Source organism: Oncorhynchus tshawytscha, unplaced genomic scaffold, assembly GCF_018296145.1.
Source record: "Oncorhynchus tshawytscha isolate Ot180627B unplaced genomic scaffold, Otsh_v2.0 Un_contig_1824_pilon_pilon, whole genome shotgun sequence".
Lineage (NCBI taxonomy): Eukaryota > Metazoa > Chordata > Actinopteri > Salmoniformes > Salmonidae > Oncorhynchus > Oncorhynchus tshawytscha.
Window position 1 is genome coordinate 278,970 of NW_024609829.1, and position 18,161 is coordinate 297,130.

At 45.1% G+C, this 18,161-nt stretch overlaps 1 protein-coding gene across 1 annotated transcript; it reads left to right on the forward strand.

The window, feature by feature from the left end:
• Positions 1-1,004: 1,004 nt before the first annotated feature.
• On the forward strand, positions 1,005-16,676 carry LOC112247270 (ADP-dependent glucokinase-like). The gene is made up of 6 exons (XM_042319248.1): positions 1,005-1,388; positions 3,069-3,228; positions 6,899-7,089; positions 7,184-7,280; positions 13,321-13,457; positions 13,970-16,676. The coding sequence occupies exons 1-6, from the start codon at positions 1,196-1,198 to the stop codon at positions 14,674-14,676; spliced, it is 1,485 nt and encodes a 494-aa protein (XP_042175182.1). The 5' UTR covers positions 1,005-1,195; the 3' UTR covers positions 14,677-16,676.
• Positions 16,677-18,161: the final 1,485 nt, after the last annotated feature.

The following is an 18,161-nucleotide window of genomic DNA, read 5'->3' on the forward strand; positions in this document are numbered from 1 at the left end:
ACAGCCGTGGTATATTTAAGCAATAAGGCCAATATATGACGGCTAAGGGCAGTTCTTTCACACAACACAACATGGAGTGCCTGTATACAGCCCTTAGCCATGGTTTATTGGCCATATACCACAAACCCTGAGGTGCCTTAATACTATTATAAACTCGTTACCAATGTAATTAAAGCAGTGAAAATACATGTTTTGTCATACCTGTGGTATACGGTCTCATATGCCCGGCTGTCAGCCAATCAGCATTCAGGGCTCGAACCACCCAGTTTATAATTAAGCAGTAATGCACGGGGGGTGGAATTTGGCCAATATACTACGGCTAAGGGCTGTTCCCACGCACGACGCATCGAACCACCCAGTTTATAACATACCGAATACCACGGGTGTGACAAAACATTTATTTTTACATTTGCAAAAGTATCTTATATTTTATTTTCATACATTGGTTTTTAGGATATTTTGCAATTGTATTTTGTCATTGTAATTTATTCGCATCCCTGGAAATACTAGGCCACCCTGGGGCGGCAGGGTAGCCTAGTGGTTAGAGCGTTGGACTAGCAACCAGTAGCAAGCTCGAATCCCCGAGCTGACAACGTACACATCTGTCGTTCTGCCCCTGAACCCACTGTTCCTAGGCCGTCATTGAAAATAAGAATTTGTTCTCAATTGACTTGCCTAGTAAAATATAGGTAAAAATAAAAACGGTCAAACTAGCTCAAAAGTCTCCCACTGTAGAGACTAGCTCAAACTGCAAGCCGAAGAATCTAGTTTCCACTAGGTACCACACAGCCACAAATAGCTATATAATAAAAATGTATGAAAACCAAAATGTGATTTTTGGTCTTAATTTAAGGTTAGGGTTAGGCATACATGTAGCAGTGTGATTAAAGGTCCGTGTTAGGTTTAAAAACACATGTTAAGAAGGGAAATTGTAGAAATAGGCGGGGTTTAGGGCTGTGGTAACTCGTGACGACCAAATAATATGTGCCCGCCCCGAGCTAGCTACTTCCGCATTGTTGTCACTCCCCCTCCACAGCTACTGTTGACCCTGCTGCATACTCGCTTGAAACCACCAACTCATCTGCCATCCCGGGGATACTTGTCTTTTAAATACAGTTTGTTTGCAAGCCAAGTTAGCGCTGTTCTCGTCCTTGCTGCTGTAGGAGTTCTGGCGAGTCCGCAGCCACTGCTGGCCATGGAGCGAGGAAGTGGGTTTTCATTCATGAAGTATGGGACGGCAGTGTCTCTTGCGGTGGTTCTGCTGGCGTACTGGTTCCGACCTCCCGGGGATTCAAGGCTGGATGACCGGTTGGACACAGTGCTGTCCTCCCTGCTGCGGGCTGAAAGCAAAGTGGGGATTAACAACGCCAGACCCAGGGTGGCGATAGGTGAGAATCCTGTATAACCAGCTAGCTAAGCCTAACATCAGTTAGCTAGCTCAATTTAGCCACGTATATTAGTATTATCTCTGGTTTAGGTAACCTTGCTTTGATGCGCAGGAGAGATGATGCATTTTGGATGGGGTTCTGGACTGGGTTCTGGATTTGTATGAAAACTATCTGGTAAAGCAAGCACCACCATCTTTTTATGAAACCATTTTCAAATATTGTGGTTTTATGTAGCTTTAGCTAGCTAGTGAGCAAAGTACCATAATAATTAGGGAAGTAGCCTAGCTGGAATGTTTTGTTATCATTGACATTGTCAGTCAGACCCATTTGTTTCTTACTGTTCTTTGTTATATTAACTTGCCAATCCAGTACTGTATAGTAGATGTATTGGGGAAATGTAGTTAGTTGTCGTTGGTTTAGGCCTAACTAGTTTTCCATTAACCAGTGATGAACAATTATCAGTATATACCCTCTTTGTGGACTCTGGGGCAACAAGCATGTGTTATCTCTGCATTTAGGCATACAAACTCCTTTACACACACTACACACAAGAGAACCCTGAGGTATTTGGAGACTACTAAAGGCATCCAGTTTTGTAACTGTCACGAGTGTTACCAGTTTTCTGCATTCTGGCACCAAAAGCCACTGTTAACTTGTCCCAGTATCTACCAACATACTGACCCACCCAGTTATCTCTGCAGACACATGGCTGGACTGAGTAAAGGTCGTGGAGATCTGGACACGAATCTGGGTCCAAGGAGTAATGTAGAGATTAGAGACAAGATCACATTTTATGGGTCGCAAACAAATATTTAGCAATGTTATTGCGGGTGTAGCAAAAATGCTTGTTTTCCTAGCTTTCCCAGCAATGCACTAATATCTATATCACAACAATACACACATCTAAAAGTAAAATACTGGAAATATAGAAATATTAGGATGCGCAATGTTGGAGTCCAGAGTATAAATGTTTGTGTGTGTGATGGGATACAGTGGGTCAAAATAGTATTTAGTCAGCCACCAATTGTGCAAGTTCTCCCACTTAAAAAGATGAGAGGCCTGTAATTTTCATCATAGGTACACTTCAACTATGACAGACAAAATGAGGGGAAAAAATCCAGAAAATCACATTGTAGGATTTTTAATGAATTTATTTGCAAATTATGGTGGAAAATAAGTATAATAAGCTCTCCACTCTCTGGAGAGCCCTGCTGTTGTGGACGGTCCAGTGCCCGCTAGGCGGTTATACAGCCCAACAGGAATGGGAGACATCATGGCATAGGCCAGACATAATCTCACCCCTCATATACTCAGTATTGCACATCCCTATTTCTCTGAACCTTGAATATAATGCTCTTGCACAACTGTTTAATTCAATATCAGTGATTCCTGTACCTTGCACAAGCCTTTTGTTATACACAGTTAGTTACATGAGTGCAATTACGCTACGTGAGTATACATGAGTCACTTATGAGTGACTTTGCAGTAATGATTGTGTTTTGGCAAGGGGGGGGGCTGACATAGTGAGCTCACTGCAGGGATTGGGGACTGTTGTGCAGGGGGCATCAAATTATGTTCCCTCCCAAATACTGTTACCTTCCTCTCTCTGTATCCAGGTTTGGGGGTTGTGTTGTGATTCTCTACAGTAGTAAATACTGTTACCTTCTCCTTTCCCTCCAGGTTTAGGGGGTTGTGTAGACATCCTCGTGGACGGGGTGAGGTTGCTGAATAAGATCGGCCTGCCACCCACAAACCAGCCTCTCCATCATGACTACATAGAGAACGCTGATCAGCTGGCACAGAGCTTCGCTTACTTCTTCGTCCCGGGAGCCGCTGCAGAGTGAGTGGCCAAGCACTGTGTGGTGTTAAATAACTGAAGGACAAAGTTAGAAGGCAAAGGCGCTTAGAAACACGTGCGTGTGTGAAACTAAGAGACCAGGGGGGGATATTTCTAGTTGAGGAACAACATGGTGTTAGCAGGGTACACACTCAGAGTCAAGGTCCTGATACGCTACCACACCTTGTAGACTAAGGCATTAATCATAATTAATAGTCTAATGCCGTTCCTCTCACACCTTCTCATATCAACAATCTTTGGCTTGGACTCCAGTTATCATCCATTTCTGTTTAAAGGGGCAGTCTGCAGTTGCTACATTAATGATACATACAGTGCCTTCAGAAAGTTATACGTTTAGATTTTGTGTCACTGGCCTACACACAATATCCCATAATGTCAAAGTGGAATTATGTACTTAGACATTTTTTACAAATGAATTAAAAGTGAAACGCTGAAATGTCTTGAGTCTGAGTATTCAACCCCTTTGTTATGGAAAGCCTAAATACGTGGGTAAAAAGGAAGACCTTGAATATCTCTTTGAGCATGGTGAAGTTATTAATTACACTTCAGATGGTGTATCAATATACCTATTCACTACAAAGATACAGGCGTCCTTCCTAAATGTTGCCGGAGAGGTAGGAAACCACTCAGGGATTTCACCATAAGGCCAATGGTGACTTCAAAACGGTTAGTTTAATGGCTGTGATAGGAGAACTGAGGATGGATCAGCAACATTGTACAATTAACAAAAATATAAACACAACAATTTCAAAGGTTTTACTGAGTTACAGTTCATAAAAGGAAATCAGTCAATTGAAATAAATTCATTAGGTCCTAATCTATGGATTTCACATGACTGGACATACAGATATGCATCTGTAAAAATAATAAGGGTGTGGATCAGAAAACCAGTCATGCAGCGTAACACATCTTTACATAGAGGTGATCAGGCTGTTTATTGTGGCACGTGGAATGTTGTCCTGCTCCTCTTCAATGGCTGTGTGAAGTTGCTGGATATTGGCGGGAACTGGAACACGCTGTCGATCCAGAGCATCCCACACATGCTCAATGGGTGACATGTCTGGGTGCGCAGGCCATGGAAGAACTGGGACATTTTCAGCTTCTAGGAATTGTGTACAGACCTTTGTGACATGAGGCCGTGCATTACCATGCTGAAACAGGAGGTGATGGCGGAGGATGAATGGCACGAAAATTGGCCTCAGGATCTCGTCACCGTATCTCTGCATTCAAAATTCTATCAATAAAATGAAATTGTGTTGGTTGTAAGTAGCTTATGCATGCGCATACCACCGCCACCATGGGGCACTCTGTTCACAACGTTGACATCAGCAAACCGCTCGTGCACACAACGCCATACACGCTGTCTGCCATCTGCCCGGTATAGTTGAAACTGGGATTCATCCGTGAAAAGCACATTTCTCCAGCGTGCCAGTGGCCATTGTGCAAACCTGCAGTTTCATCAGCTGTCCGGGTGGCTAGTCCTAGACGTTCCCGCAGATGAAGAACCGTGATGTGGTCCTGGGCTGGCGTGGTTACACGTACTACAAATTCTCTAAAATGACATGGAGGTGGCTCATGGAAGAGAAATTAACATTAAATTCTCTGGCAACAGCTTTGGTGGACATTCCTGCAGCCAGCATGCCAATTGCACGCTTTCTCAACTTGAGACATCTGTGGCATTGTGTTATGACAACTGCACATTATAGTGGCCTTTTATTATCCTTAGCACAAGGTGCACCTGTGTAATGATCATGCAGTTTAATCAGCTTCTTGATATGCCACACCTGTCAGGTGGATGGATTATCTTGGCAAAGAAGAAATGCTCACTAACTGGGATGTAAACAAATTTGTACACACAATTTGAGAGAACTATGCTTTTTATGCATATGAAACATTTCTGGGATTTTTTATTTCAGCTCATGAAACATGGGACCAACACAACATGTTTTTTTGTTGTTCAGTGTAGTTACTCCACAATGCTAACCTAATTGACACAGTGAAAAGAACAAAGCCTGTACAGGATTTTTTTAAATATTCCAAAACATGCATCCTGTCTGCAACAAGACACTAAATGAATACTGAATCTTTTTTTGTCATGACTACAAGTTTTATGTTTGGGGTAAATTCAATACAACACATTACTGAGTACCACTCTCCATATTTTTAACCATAGTGGTGGCTGCATCATGTTATGGGTAACAGTATAGCTTCCGTTCCTCTCCTCGCCCCTACCTGGGCTCGAATCAGGGACCCTCTGCACACATCAACAACGGACACCCACGAAGCAGCGTTACCCATCGCTCTACAAAAGCCGCAGCCCTTACAGAGCAAGGGGAACAACTACTTCAAGGTCTCAGAGCAAGTGACGTCACCGACTGAAACGCTATTAGCGCGCACCACCGCTAACTAGCTAGCCATTTCACATCGGTTACATGTGCTTGTAATCATTAAGGACTGGGGAGCTTTTCAAGATAAAAAAAACCAACAGAATGCAGCTAAGCACAGGCAAGATCCTAGAGGAAAACCTGGTTGTCTGTTTTCCACCAGACACTGGGAGATGAATTCACCTTTCATCAGGACAATAATCTAAAGGCCAAATCTACACAGAGCTACTTACCAAGAAGACGGTGAATGTTCCTATATGGCCGAGTTACAGTTTTGACTTAAATCTACTTGAAAATCTATGGCAGACTTGAAAATGGCTGTTTAGCATTTGCCAACAACCAATTTGACAGAGCTAGGTTCAACGGTCACACCTCAACAGAAACCAAAATATAATCCCATTTTACTTCAATGTTTGTAAACATTGTAAATGTAAACCAACACTTGTTTAGCCTCAAAATATGGTTGCAACAATTAATTTTGATATCATGGATGATCAGTCCTTTGAGTGGTTATACCTACCTTTTTCTCCAGGCCCGTCCCTCATATTTTTACCAAAACAGAGGCAGGGTGTCCAGTTTTATTGTTTGAAATGTGGATTGTTCCAACAAGTAGCAAGTTAACCAGAGCCACGTTTGGCAGCTTTCTCTCAATGCTAGCTCCCTTTTCAGTTGTGATGTTGCAGTGTAGCATAGCTATGTGCTCAGTGTGTGAAACTAAGTTGTAATGAAAACAGTCTGCGTTCCTTTCTCACCATGGAGCTGTCAGTCTGTGTATACTGATGCACTGTGGCTTGATGATACCAGGGTTGGGGGTCACTTAGAATTAGTCAGTCCATTTCAGGAAGTAAACTGAAATTCCAATTCAATCATTTAAAAAAATATATATAATTCTCAATAAACTGAAAATGAGAAGCTATTTAAAAAGTTTGAATTTCTTTTCAAATCTCTTCCTGAATTGGGTGACTTCAACTCAAGTGACCCCAACCCTGGTTGATACTAATATGTAGAGAAGAGGACAGCCCAGAGTCATGCAACACACAGGTGCTGCCTGGGCTCTACTAACCATAATGAAACTCTAATCTACCTGATGCTGTGACTCATCCTGTAGGTTAATCTGATTATACTGAGGCCATGTATGCATCACACACACACACACACACTTGTAGAAAGTTTCTGGGTATGGTTTTGTAATGCTTTTTAAGCAGTAATGTTTCTACCTTCGGACCTGCCCTTTTTCTGGTACCTCCCTCCCCCACCTCTTCTCTCAGGCGGTTTGTGATGAACAACACCCTGTTCAGTCAGCTGGTCGAGACATCTCGTGAGTTGCCCGGCAACCGCTGGTCCATAGGTGGCAACGCCCCAGTGATGGCTGGTCGAATGGCAACCGAGGGCTGCGACGTGTTGTTAGGGGGGAGCTTTAGCCCTGACTTCGCTGATGTACTGTCCCAGCACATCACAGGTGTGTACACACACACACTCATCACAGTTACATACCTAACATCTACCTCCTTGATTCCATCCCCCACCTCTCCCCCCTCTCTCTGTTTGTCCAGTTGCAGGTAATGTGGTGGAGGAGCCTGATATCCATCTGATCCTGGAGTACCCATCTGGAGCCACCTGGGGCCAGTACACCGCCCGCAGGGCCAACAGGTGTGTGTCTGCCCAACAGGTGTGTGTGTGTGTGTGTGCGTGCGTATCTATGTGTGGACCTACTAGTGATGCATCTTATACTGGTACCACTGTAATATCACGGTACCAAAACATCATGATACTTATGATACCAACATTTTAAAATACATACAAAAAAAAGATTGTAGTTTTGAAAGTGGTATTTTGGACACAGTAATTGCAGAATAACTGTAGTGTAATGCAGTTGAACTGCAGTTATACTGCACTGTAACTGCAGTTGCACTGCACTGTAACTGCAGTTGCACTGCACTGTAACTGCAGTTGCACTGCACTGTAACTGCAGTTGCACTGCACTGTAACTGCAGTTGCACTGCACTGTAACTGCACTGAAAAACCTGCTTTTCTCAGCATCCCCTACCAGCCCTCACCCAACTGCTTCTCTCAGCATCCCCTACCAGCCCTCACTCACCTGCTTCTCTCAGCATCCCCTACCAGCCCTCACTCACCTGCTTCCCTCAGCATCCCCTACCAGCCCTCACTCACCTGCTTCCCTCAGCATCCACTACCAGCCCTCACTCACCTGCTTCCCTCAGCATCCACTACCAGCCCTCACTCACCTGCTTCCCTCAGCATCCACTACCAGCCCTCACTCACCTGCTTCCCTCAGCATCCACTACCAGCCCCCACTCACCTGCTTCCCTCAGCATCCCCTACCAGCCCTCACTCACCTGCTTCCTCAGCATCCCCTACCAGCCCTCACTCACCTGCTGCTCTCAGCATCCCCTACCAGCCCTCACTCACCTGCTTCCCTCAGCATCCACTACCAGCCCTCACTCACCTGCTTCCCTCAGCATCCACTACCAGCCCTCACTCACCTGCTTCCCTCAGCATCCACTACCAGCCCTCACTCACCTGCTTCCCTCAGCATCCCCTACCAGCCCTCACTCACCTGCTGCTCTCAGCATCCCCTACCAGCCCTCACTCACCTGCTTCTCTCAGCATCCACTACCAGCCCTCACTCACCTGCTTCCCTCAGCATCCCCTACCAGCCCTCACTCACCTGCTTCCCTCAGCATCCACTACCAGCCCTCACTCACCTGCTTCCCTCAGCATCCCCTACCAGCCCTCACTCACCTGCTTCCCTCAGCATCCACTACCAGCCCTCACTCACCTGCTTCCCTCAGCATCCACTACCAGCCCTCACTCACCTGCTTCCCTCAGCATCCACTACCAGCCCTCACTCACCTGCTGCTCTCAGCATCCCCTACCAGCCCTCACTCACCTGCTTCCCTCAGCATCCCCTACCAGCCCTCACTCACCTGCTTCCCTCAGCATCCCCTACCAGCCCTCACTCACCTGCTTCCCTCAGCATCCCCTACCAGCCCTCACTCACCTGCTTCTCTCAGCATCCACTACCAGCCCTCACTCACCTGCTTCCCTCAGCATCCCCTACCAGCCCTCACTCACCTGCTTCCCTCAGCATCCACTACCAGCCCTCACTCACCTGCTGCTCTCAGCATCCCCTGCCAGCCCTCACTCACCTGCTTCCCTCAGCATCCCCTACCAGCCCTCACTCACCTGCTTCCCTCAGCATCCCCTACCAGCCCTCACTCACCTGCTTCTCTCAGCATCCACTACCAGCCCTCACTCACCTGCTTCCCTCAGCATCCCCTACCAGCCCTCACTCACCTGCTTCCCTCAGCATCCCCTACCAGCCCTCACTCACCTGCTTCCCTCAGCATCCCCTACCAGCCCTCACTCACCTGCTTCCCTCAGCATCCACTACCAGCCCTCACTCACCTGCTTCCCTCAGCATCCCCTACCAGCCCTCACTCACCTGCTTCTCTCAGCATCCACTACCAGCCCTCACTCACCTGCTTCCCTCAGCATCCCCTACCAGCCCTCACTCACCTGCTTCTCTCCGTCTGCTCTTCATGTACGTCTATTCCTCAGTCAGAGTTTTATAAATCATTTAGCTGTTATGGCGAGCGGGGATCCAGACCCTCATGAGTCTTCTGTTAGATTTGTACATTTTGTTAAATTGGAGCAGCGAGCAATGTTGATACGTTGTATCATTTCATGGCCTGTTATAACTGAGAGCACAGACCAGTCTGAGTAGGTTGATAACAAACACCATTGTTCAGTCATGATACCTAGCTAGCTAACAACCTGGTAACTTGACAGTAGTTTTAGGCACATTTGATTTACACAGGAAGAAAGGAAAAGGGTCTGCTACTCATGAGATGTGCTTCAAAAGGTAGGATTCATATAGGCCTAATGTAAGACTAAACTATATCAAAATCTATTTATTTCTGCTGCTCCTTCAATTCTGTTTGGTGCCCAACATTTTAAAAGTAGGGAGCAGTGTGTGTGTTTGTGGGAGAGAGAGATTGGTGTGTTTTCATGAGAGTGAGGGAGACAGTGGGTGTCTGTTAACTGAAGAGTAAAGAAGGTTTCATGCAGTGTTTTCCCCTTACTGACAATGATATGCAGATCATTATGCATGTATGTCACAGGAGGTTGGTGACACCTTAATTGGGAAGGACGGGGTCGTGATAATAGTTATTGCAGAATGTGTGGAATGGATTCAAACGCACGGTTTCTATGTGTTTGATGCCATTCCATTTGCGTTGTTCCTTGTTCCAGTTATTATTATGAGCTGTCCTTCCTTCAGCAGCCTCCACTGAGGTATTTTCCTCCAGCCAAATTGCAGGTAGGCCTTGGCAAATATGAGCAAATCAGCCATTCTATGCAGTATTCTACCGAACACTGTGACGTTAAATTCAATGTGTTGTATTGAGTAGAAGTGTGAATTTCAATGACAGGTTTTTGGAGAATGTTTAGAAAACAACATGAGCAAGCGTTTGGGAGACTGGGTGAACAGAATGTTTATTTTTTAGCGTGGTATCGCGATACTACTCGCCCACAGATGGAAGTGTTTGTTGATAGCCTATGCGTTTTGGCTACAGCCTTTCATGTTCAGACCGATGCCGACATGAGGCGCCTAAAAATGTAGCCGAATTTAAATAGGCTAAACGGCTGCTCGGCCATGGAAACCCATTTCATGAAGCTCCCGACGGAACAGTCCTTGTGCTGAAGTTGCTTCCAGGGGCAGTTTGGAACTCAGTAGTGAGTGTTGCAACCAAGGACAGTTGATTTTTTATGTGCTTCAGCACTCTGCGGTCCCGTTCTGTGAGCTTGTGTGGCCTACCACTTCGCGGCTGATCTGTTGATGCTCTTAGACGTTTCCACTTCACAATAACAACACTTACAGTTGACCGGAGCAGCTCCAGCAGGGCAGAAATTTGACCAACTGACTTGTTGGAATGGTGGCATCCTATGACTGTGCCACGTTGAAAGTTACTGAGCTCTTCAGTAATGCTATTCTACTGACAATGTTTGACTATGGAGTTTCCAATTTTGTTTTACACCTCTCAGTAGTAGGTGGGGCTGGAATAGCCGAATCCACTCATTTAAAGGGGTATCCACATACTTTTGTACGTACAGTGCATTCGGAAAGTATTCAAACCCCTTGACTTTTTCCACATTTTGTTACATTAGTCTTATTCTAAAATGGATGAAATAGTTTTTCCCCCTCATCAATCTACCACAATACCCCATAATGACAAAGCAAAAACTGGTTTTAAGACATTTTTGCAGATGTATTAAAAATAAAGAACTGATCACATTTACATAAGTATTCAGACCCTTTACTCAGTACTTTGTTGAAGGACCTTTGGCAGAGATTACAGCCTAGTCTTCTTGGGTATGACAATACAAGCTTGGCACACCTGTATTTGGGGAGTTTCTCCCATTTATTTTCTGCAGATCTCCTCCAGCTCTGTCAGGTTGGATGGGGAGCGTTGCTGTACAGCTATTTTCAGGTCTCTCCAGAGATGTTCGATCAGGGCTCTGGCTGAGCCACTCAAGGACATTCAGAGACTTGTCCTGAAGCCACTCCTGCGTTGTCTTGTCTGTGTGCTTAGGGTCGTTGTCCTTTTGGAAGGTGAACCTTTGCCCCATTCTGAGGTCCTGAGCGCTCTGGAGCAAGTTTTCATCAAGGATCTCTCTGTACTTTGCTCCGGTCATCTTTGCTTCAATCCTGACTAGTCTCCCAGTCCCTGCCTCTGAAAAACATCCCCACAAAATGATGCTGCAACCACCATGTTTCACCATTGGGATGGTGCCAGGTTTCCTCCAGGTGTGATGCTTGGCATTCAGGCCAAAGAGTTCAATCTTGGTTTCATCAGACTAGAGAATCTTATTTCTCATGGTCTGAAAGTCCTTTCGGGGGTTTTTGGAAAACTCCAAGCAGGCTGTCATGTGCCTTTTACAAGAGGCTTGGTGGTTCCTAACCTCTTCCATTTAAGACTGATGGAGGCCACTGTGTTCTTGGGACCTTCAATGCTGCAGACATTTTTTGGTACCCTTCCCCAGATCTGTGCCTCGACATAGTCTTGTCTTGGAGCTCTACAGATAATTCCTTCGGCCTCATGGTTTTTGCTCTGACATGCACTATCATCTGTGGGACCTTATATAGACCGGTGTGTGCCTTTCCAAATCATGTCCAATCAATTTAATTTACCACAGGTGAACTCTAATCAAGTTGTAGAAACACCTTGAGGATGATCAATGGGAACAGGATGCACCTGAGCCCAATTTCAATTTCGAGTGTCATAGCAAAGGGTCTGAATACTTAAGTAAATAAGGTATTTGTATAATACTTAAGTAAACAAGGTATTTGTTTTTTTAATTAAAAAAACAAAGGTATTATTTTTCTAAACCAGTTTTCACTTTGTCATTTATGAGATATTGAGTGTAGATTAGTGAGGATTTGTATTTATTTAATCAATTTTAGAATAAGGCTGTAACGTAAAAAATGTGGGAAAAGTGAAGGGGTCTGAATACTTGCCAAAGGCACTGTGTAGTATATCTAAAGGGTTGATTCTGTCTATACTTGAGGCCGTGTTCGTTCTGATAGGAGAGAAAGGCCTATTACACACTGCAATGTCACCACCTTGCAGTCTGAGCGGAGGCAGTCAACATTTTGAAACTATTGAACCATAAACTTAAGTGTTTAAAACATGGGCGCTTTTCGTCATTTTATGGGGTATGTATTACCTTGTCCCAACCATAGGAATGTTAAGGGGATTATTTTATAAACATTTCTTCATATGAAGCCAGTATTTCTCTCGTTCTCAACATTCTTTCGATGTCCAGCAGCCAAAGACACCATTCTAGTCATATTAACAACCCATGCTTGTTGTTGCATCTTTAGATCTTCCCTCTTTCTACATTTCTGAAGGATATTTTCATCTGTCATATGAAACCACTTGCATTTGCAGTACACTTTTGAGAACGGTGTTTTCCAGGCTAATTGCGTTTTTCGAACATTTGTGCTTATAGCCTACTGCCTTGACTCATTGCTGCGTTTTATAATGTGAAGAAATAGCTTATCCACATTAAGCTAAACGTTCTGATCTGTTGCATCAACCTAATGAGCTTTTTTTTGATGTACAGTGGTTTTATAAATGTTTTAAATATTGACTTATTCCACAGAACAAGAAGATGACCAATAGAATAGGTCAACTTTTGTACTATGGGGATAGTAGATTGACATAGGCTTTTGCTGTTCATTACACATCTTGTTGGCTGACAAAGTAAATGTGGACAGTTCTTCTGACACCTACAATATGCTCCTTGGAATTTGATAAGAAGGAAGTGCACCGTTGCATCCCCGATGTGTCCTGTCTTCATTTGTAGCCTACCGTCTCACATGCAATGCATGTAAGAAGGACCCGATCACGTGACGGGCATTGGCTAATAAGAATTTAGATATCTGAGAGCGCTATGTGAGTGAGAGGTGCTTTGGAACTCAGCGAAGGGAAATCATTATTCTATTCAGCCCAAGGGCGCAATGGCCGCAAGGCATAGATCTTTTTTAGGGGGAATTATGGCCACACAAGGGCGTCGATGCCGGGAAATTCGAGGCCTGAAGTACCTGTAATATAGTCCATTATGACCGTTGCCTTGTTTCACTAACCTGTGTGTGTGTGTCCAGGTACATAGTCCACAGTGATGACCATAACCCATACCTAGCGGCACTGGAGGACTTTGAGGATAAGCTGCAGGACTTCCATCCTGACCTGCTGGTGATGGGTGGGCTCCAAATGATGGACAGCTTCCCCTTCCAACAGGGTGAGGGGATACTTCAACACCTCGTCCGCCACTAAGCTCGGTCTCCAATAGGGAGGCCTGGGCCCGTATCCACAAAGCCTTTGAGTAGGAGTGTTGTTCTAGGATCCGCTTTATCTTTTAGATCAAAATGAATAAGATTACATGGACAGACCTGATCCTGAATCAGCACTCCTACTCTGAGACGCATTGTTTTCAGAGCAGTGCTGGTTCCCATTGAGTAACAGACTGTTGGTATTTTAGTGGTTTGTGTTGCTGTGAGTGAGATTGAGGGGAGTGCAGGCTATTGAGGGGTTGTTTTCCAGTGATGTGCAGACTGTTGGTTTTAGGGGATTAACATGCCTGCCTCTATACAGTAGCTCTGTAGCCTCAGACACACAGGCCCTCAGTCGGCGTGGGAAAGCACATACCGGGAGTGTTTGTGTTGGGGTGCATCCAATGTTGTGTCAACAGGCCTTGGTGATGTCAGACTGGTTTAACTACTTTTGCTAATTTATCTTTCGCTCTCTCTTCAGGTGAGAGGAAAAACCTGCTCTCTCGGCTGGGCAATCTCCTCTCCTCCTCCTCCCCTCGAACGGGCGTCCATTTTGAGATGGCCAGCTTTGTGGATGAGGGTCTAATGGGGGACCTGCTGCGTCTGGTCCTGCCCAATGCCGACTCCCTGGGGATGAACGAGCAGGAGCTGCCCAACCTGCTCAGCCTGTTGAGGGGCTCTAACGTCACCGTGCTCTCTGACCCTAACCCTCGCGTTGCAACCGTCCTCGACCAGATGAGGGAGCTCTACCGCCTGGTCAACCAGCGCTACCGCGATGCTAATGAGGATAGCAGCGTGGACGCTAATGCAGCTAGCGCTAAAGGCCGGCCACTGTCCAGGCTCCACGTGCACACGTTGGCGTTCCAGGCCATGATTGTGACGCGTGGCTCCCAGTGGAAGAACACTATGTCGGCCGTGGCCAAGGCCTCGCTTACCGCCAACCGCCACGTGTGCGGCTCACCGGACATCGACCCCAGCAAGGCGCGGCTCATCATGGACGAGTCATTCTCTGTGAGCCGGCAGGAGGGCAGCCAGCGGATCCCTCTAGAGGAGACCAGGCCTGTCAGCTGCTGGGACGAGGATGACTATGAGATCTGTGTGGCGCCCAACCTGGTATGCACAGATGTTTACCAGACTGCAGGGGGAGGGGACAACATCTCTGCCGCAGGACTGGTGCTGCAGATCTGAGCCAACTTTAGGGACCAACGGCTAACTCTAACAAAGAGATCCCCTAACATGTGAAGTCTTTTATCATTCTGGTTTTAGTTGTGGTGTTTATTATGTTGCCGGTGCAATGCAAACGCTGGGTGCAGTGTGTCTGGCAGGGCTGAGCCTATTCCTCTTCTGTGCTTTTAGCTGTCCTCTGCCTCTTTCTCCTCCTGTGCTCCTCTTTCTCCTGTCCTCTCTCTGAGCAGTATGACCTGACACATCCACACACACTCATACACTCTCATTCCATCAGGTGGAGCTCATCTCATAATCTCACTCACCATATGGGACCTATTTCCTCAACCAGGGCCACGTTCCGTAGCCAAATGTTGCAGATAGAAATACCACGAATAGAGCCGACGTGATTCCTTACTCTACATGTCGGAGGCATGTTTGTTCTACATAGAAGTATGCTATCTGAATATCCAAAATGCCCCCGTGTGTTTTTTCCTTTGACGTGTGTGTTTGTCAGGTGTGTTAAGGTCCAGACACTGATCACATACACGTCACACATCCACTCCCTGTTGAGCATTACATATATACATATCTGGTGTCCATAGCTATTCCATTCTATCCCAGGATATCCACGTACAAAACAAACATTCCATCAGTTTCACCATTTCAGCCATAATGTTCTGTTTCTTTCGTCAAGGGAATTTTCAATCGTTTTTTTCTCAAGGGAAAGCTTTTGTTTGATATCTGACTGTTTTCATGTTAACCTGATTTTAGAGCTGGTGGCATACAGGCATTTATCTCATGTGTCTAGCTAAGCAGTAGAAAAGGGAATTTAAATGTGTTAGCTCAGTGTTGTGTGATGATTCTTCCTCAGTCTGGCCTGTACACATAATGCACAGTAATGTTGTCGTCTTCAGTCTGAATACTATGTAATGGTTGATGACAACCACAGGGAGTGTTTCTCTGTTATGTCTGTAATGTGAAAAAGAAACTTTTTTTTTACCCTTAACATGAGCATGTATTCTTCTCATAACCTCCTCACTCTCCGTATACTGCCTGCATCCTATCATATCATTGAGTCCTACATACATTGGGCGCTTAAGTTGTGTGTTTGAATGATTATTGCATGGGCCACATACAAGGCGCTTTGGATAAAAGCATCTGCAAATTAAGTATAATATATATATCAGCCAAACAAGTTTGTGTTATTTAGATGTACTTTCTCTGCAGAACAGCCCATATGATCTCTTTACCTGGGCCCATATTCATAAAGCTTCTCGGAGTAGGAGTAATAATCTAGGATCAGTTATATTTTAGCTCATAGGCAATTGATTAAGTTTACATAGACCGGGGTTAAGCTGATCCTAGATCAGCACTTCTACTATGGAACTCCTTATGAATACAGGCCCTGTTCTGAAGGGAGACTGGGTGCATCCTAACAGTCTAAAGTGGCTTTCTCTCCTTGTTTCCTTTAATTAATTGGCACTGATCAGAAAGAACTACGTCTATCCCCAATCACATACGTTGAGATGAGTGCAGATGGAAGGGAGGAAACCGCTGTGTACTACTGACATGCAGCATGAAGCCTGTATGCTTGGCAGGGTTTCTCCACTGTCCTCTTAAGGCGGCTGGATTTATTTCCAGACAGAACACCATGCCACTCCAAGCTGAGTCCACCCCTCTGGGTGACTGACGTGCGTGTGTGTTCCTGCTTCTCGGCAACTGCTTGTACACACCCATGCTGTGTGTGCGTATGTATTTGCATCAGTGTGCATGCTTTCAGAATATATTTGCGTGAGTGAATGAATGTGTGTGTTGCTCTGGCCAGCTGTAATTGTTGTCTCAGGGATTAGCTGACCTGTGCTGTTAAGGAGATGTGGAATATCTGGATCCTGCTTTGTGGAGGCTCTGGGATAGACCCTTCCAGATGGATCGCAGTACATGGAAGGAAGGATGGCTCATGGCCAGGTGAATTGTTTTGCTCTGAGTGACTTCGGCGAAATAAAGAAACACATTCCATCTTCTGGTGTCTATCCTGTCTGTTATTTACAGAAAGTTATTTTCAGCTCATCCAAGCCATGTCTGAAATTGTCAAACCCACAATGAGGACACACTTAAAGGGTATACCCTTTTCATTGGTGTGTTCAAACATACTGAGCCATTATTGAGATTTTGTAGATTTGTGAAATTAATGCTATTTGGCGATTGTTGAATTTATTCAAGCTGCCGTCAATCAAAATCAACATAGGTCACTACTTTTCAAATGTTTAGTTGTTTACATGGTTACACAAATACTCCCGAGTCGATATTCACGTAATAATAAGGAATACCCCTCGACCACGCCCGCAAATTGGGGATAAACATTTTCAATCGACCCCCATTGTAAGAGACAACTTGTTTGTTATACTGAAATAACAAAACATGCTGAAAGCTGCTGTAATGTAATGTTACACTGAACAAAAAATATAAACGCAACTTTTTTTTATAAACAATTTCAAAGATTTCACTGAACTCCATGTTTCTGATTTCTGTGTGTGTGCGCTTTCGCGCAAGTAGAAAAACATGTTGACTCACGAAACAGTCTATCACTCTGTCATACAGTACATGCTTTTATTATTTGTTGTCCTAGGCTACCTGGTTAAAAGTCTTGCTGGCTAACATAAGGAAATCAGTCAATTGAAATAAACTAATCTATGGATGTCACATGACTGGGAATACAGATATGCATCTGTTAGACACAGACTCCTTTTTACAACAGGTAGGGATGTGGATCAGAAAACCAGTCAGTATCTGGTGGGACCACCATTTGCCTCATGCAGCCCGCCACATCTTCGCATAGAGTTGATCAGACTGTTGGTCCACTCCTCTCCTATAGGGTGGCCCACAATTGGCCCAGTGTTGTCCGGGTTATGGGTTGGCCTGCGTAGGCCGTCATTGTAAATAATAAATTGTTCTTAGCTGACTTGCCTAGATAAATAAACAATTCAATGGCTGTGCTAATTTGCTGGATAGCCCTGCTGGAAAATCTAGTTTAGAACCGTAGCAGTGCGTGGTACAATCACTGGCATAGCTCCCCCTCCCCTCATGCCGTGTGACATAGGCCTAAAGGCCAGGACAAGAAGAAGACACAGTGGCAGAATGAATTCAACTATACCTTTGTTTTATTTGATTTAACTAGGCAAGTCAGTTCAGAACAAAATCTTATTTTACAATGACGGTTTACCACCCCCCCGTCCAAACCCTAATCTAGACGACACTGGGCCAATTGTGCACCACCCTATGGGACTCCAGATCACGGCCGGTTGTGAACCAGGTGATGCCTCTAGTGTCTTAGACCGCTGTGCCACTTGGATAGCAACCTCTGTCCAGTGAAGTCCACAAAGCATATTGCATGTACAGCAACAGACAGTTACATGACCTACAGCATGGTCAAGCAAGTTGATGTTTACGACATTTTCAGACCTCTAAACAACTATTGATTTAGAACCATAGAGAGTTACTGTAAGTCG

What these genes read in the sequence shown, in the direction of transcription:
- LOC112247270 (XM_042319248.1), top strand. Translation starts at nt 1,196, where the DNA reads ATGGAGCGAGGAAGTGGGTTTTCATTCATGAAGTATGGGACGGCAGTG. An exon ending in ACTGTCCCAGCACATCACAG is followed by an intron (nt 7,090 to 7,183) that starts GTGTGTACACAC and finishes CTGTTTGTCCAG; the next exon opens with TTGCAGGTAATGTGGTGGAG. An exon ending in CAGCTTCCCCTTCCAACAGG is followed by an intron (nt 13,458 to 13,969) that starts GTGAGGGGATAC and finishes CTCTCTCTTCAG; the next exon opens with GTGAGAGGAAAAACCTGCTC.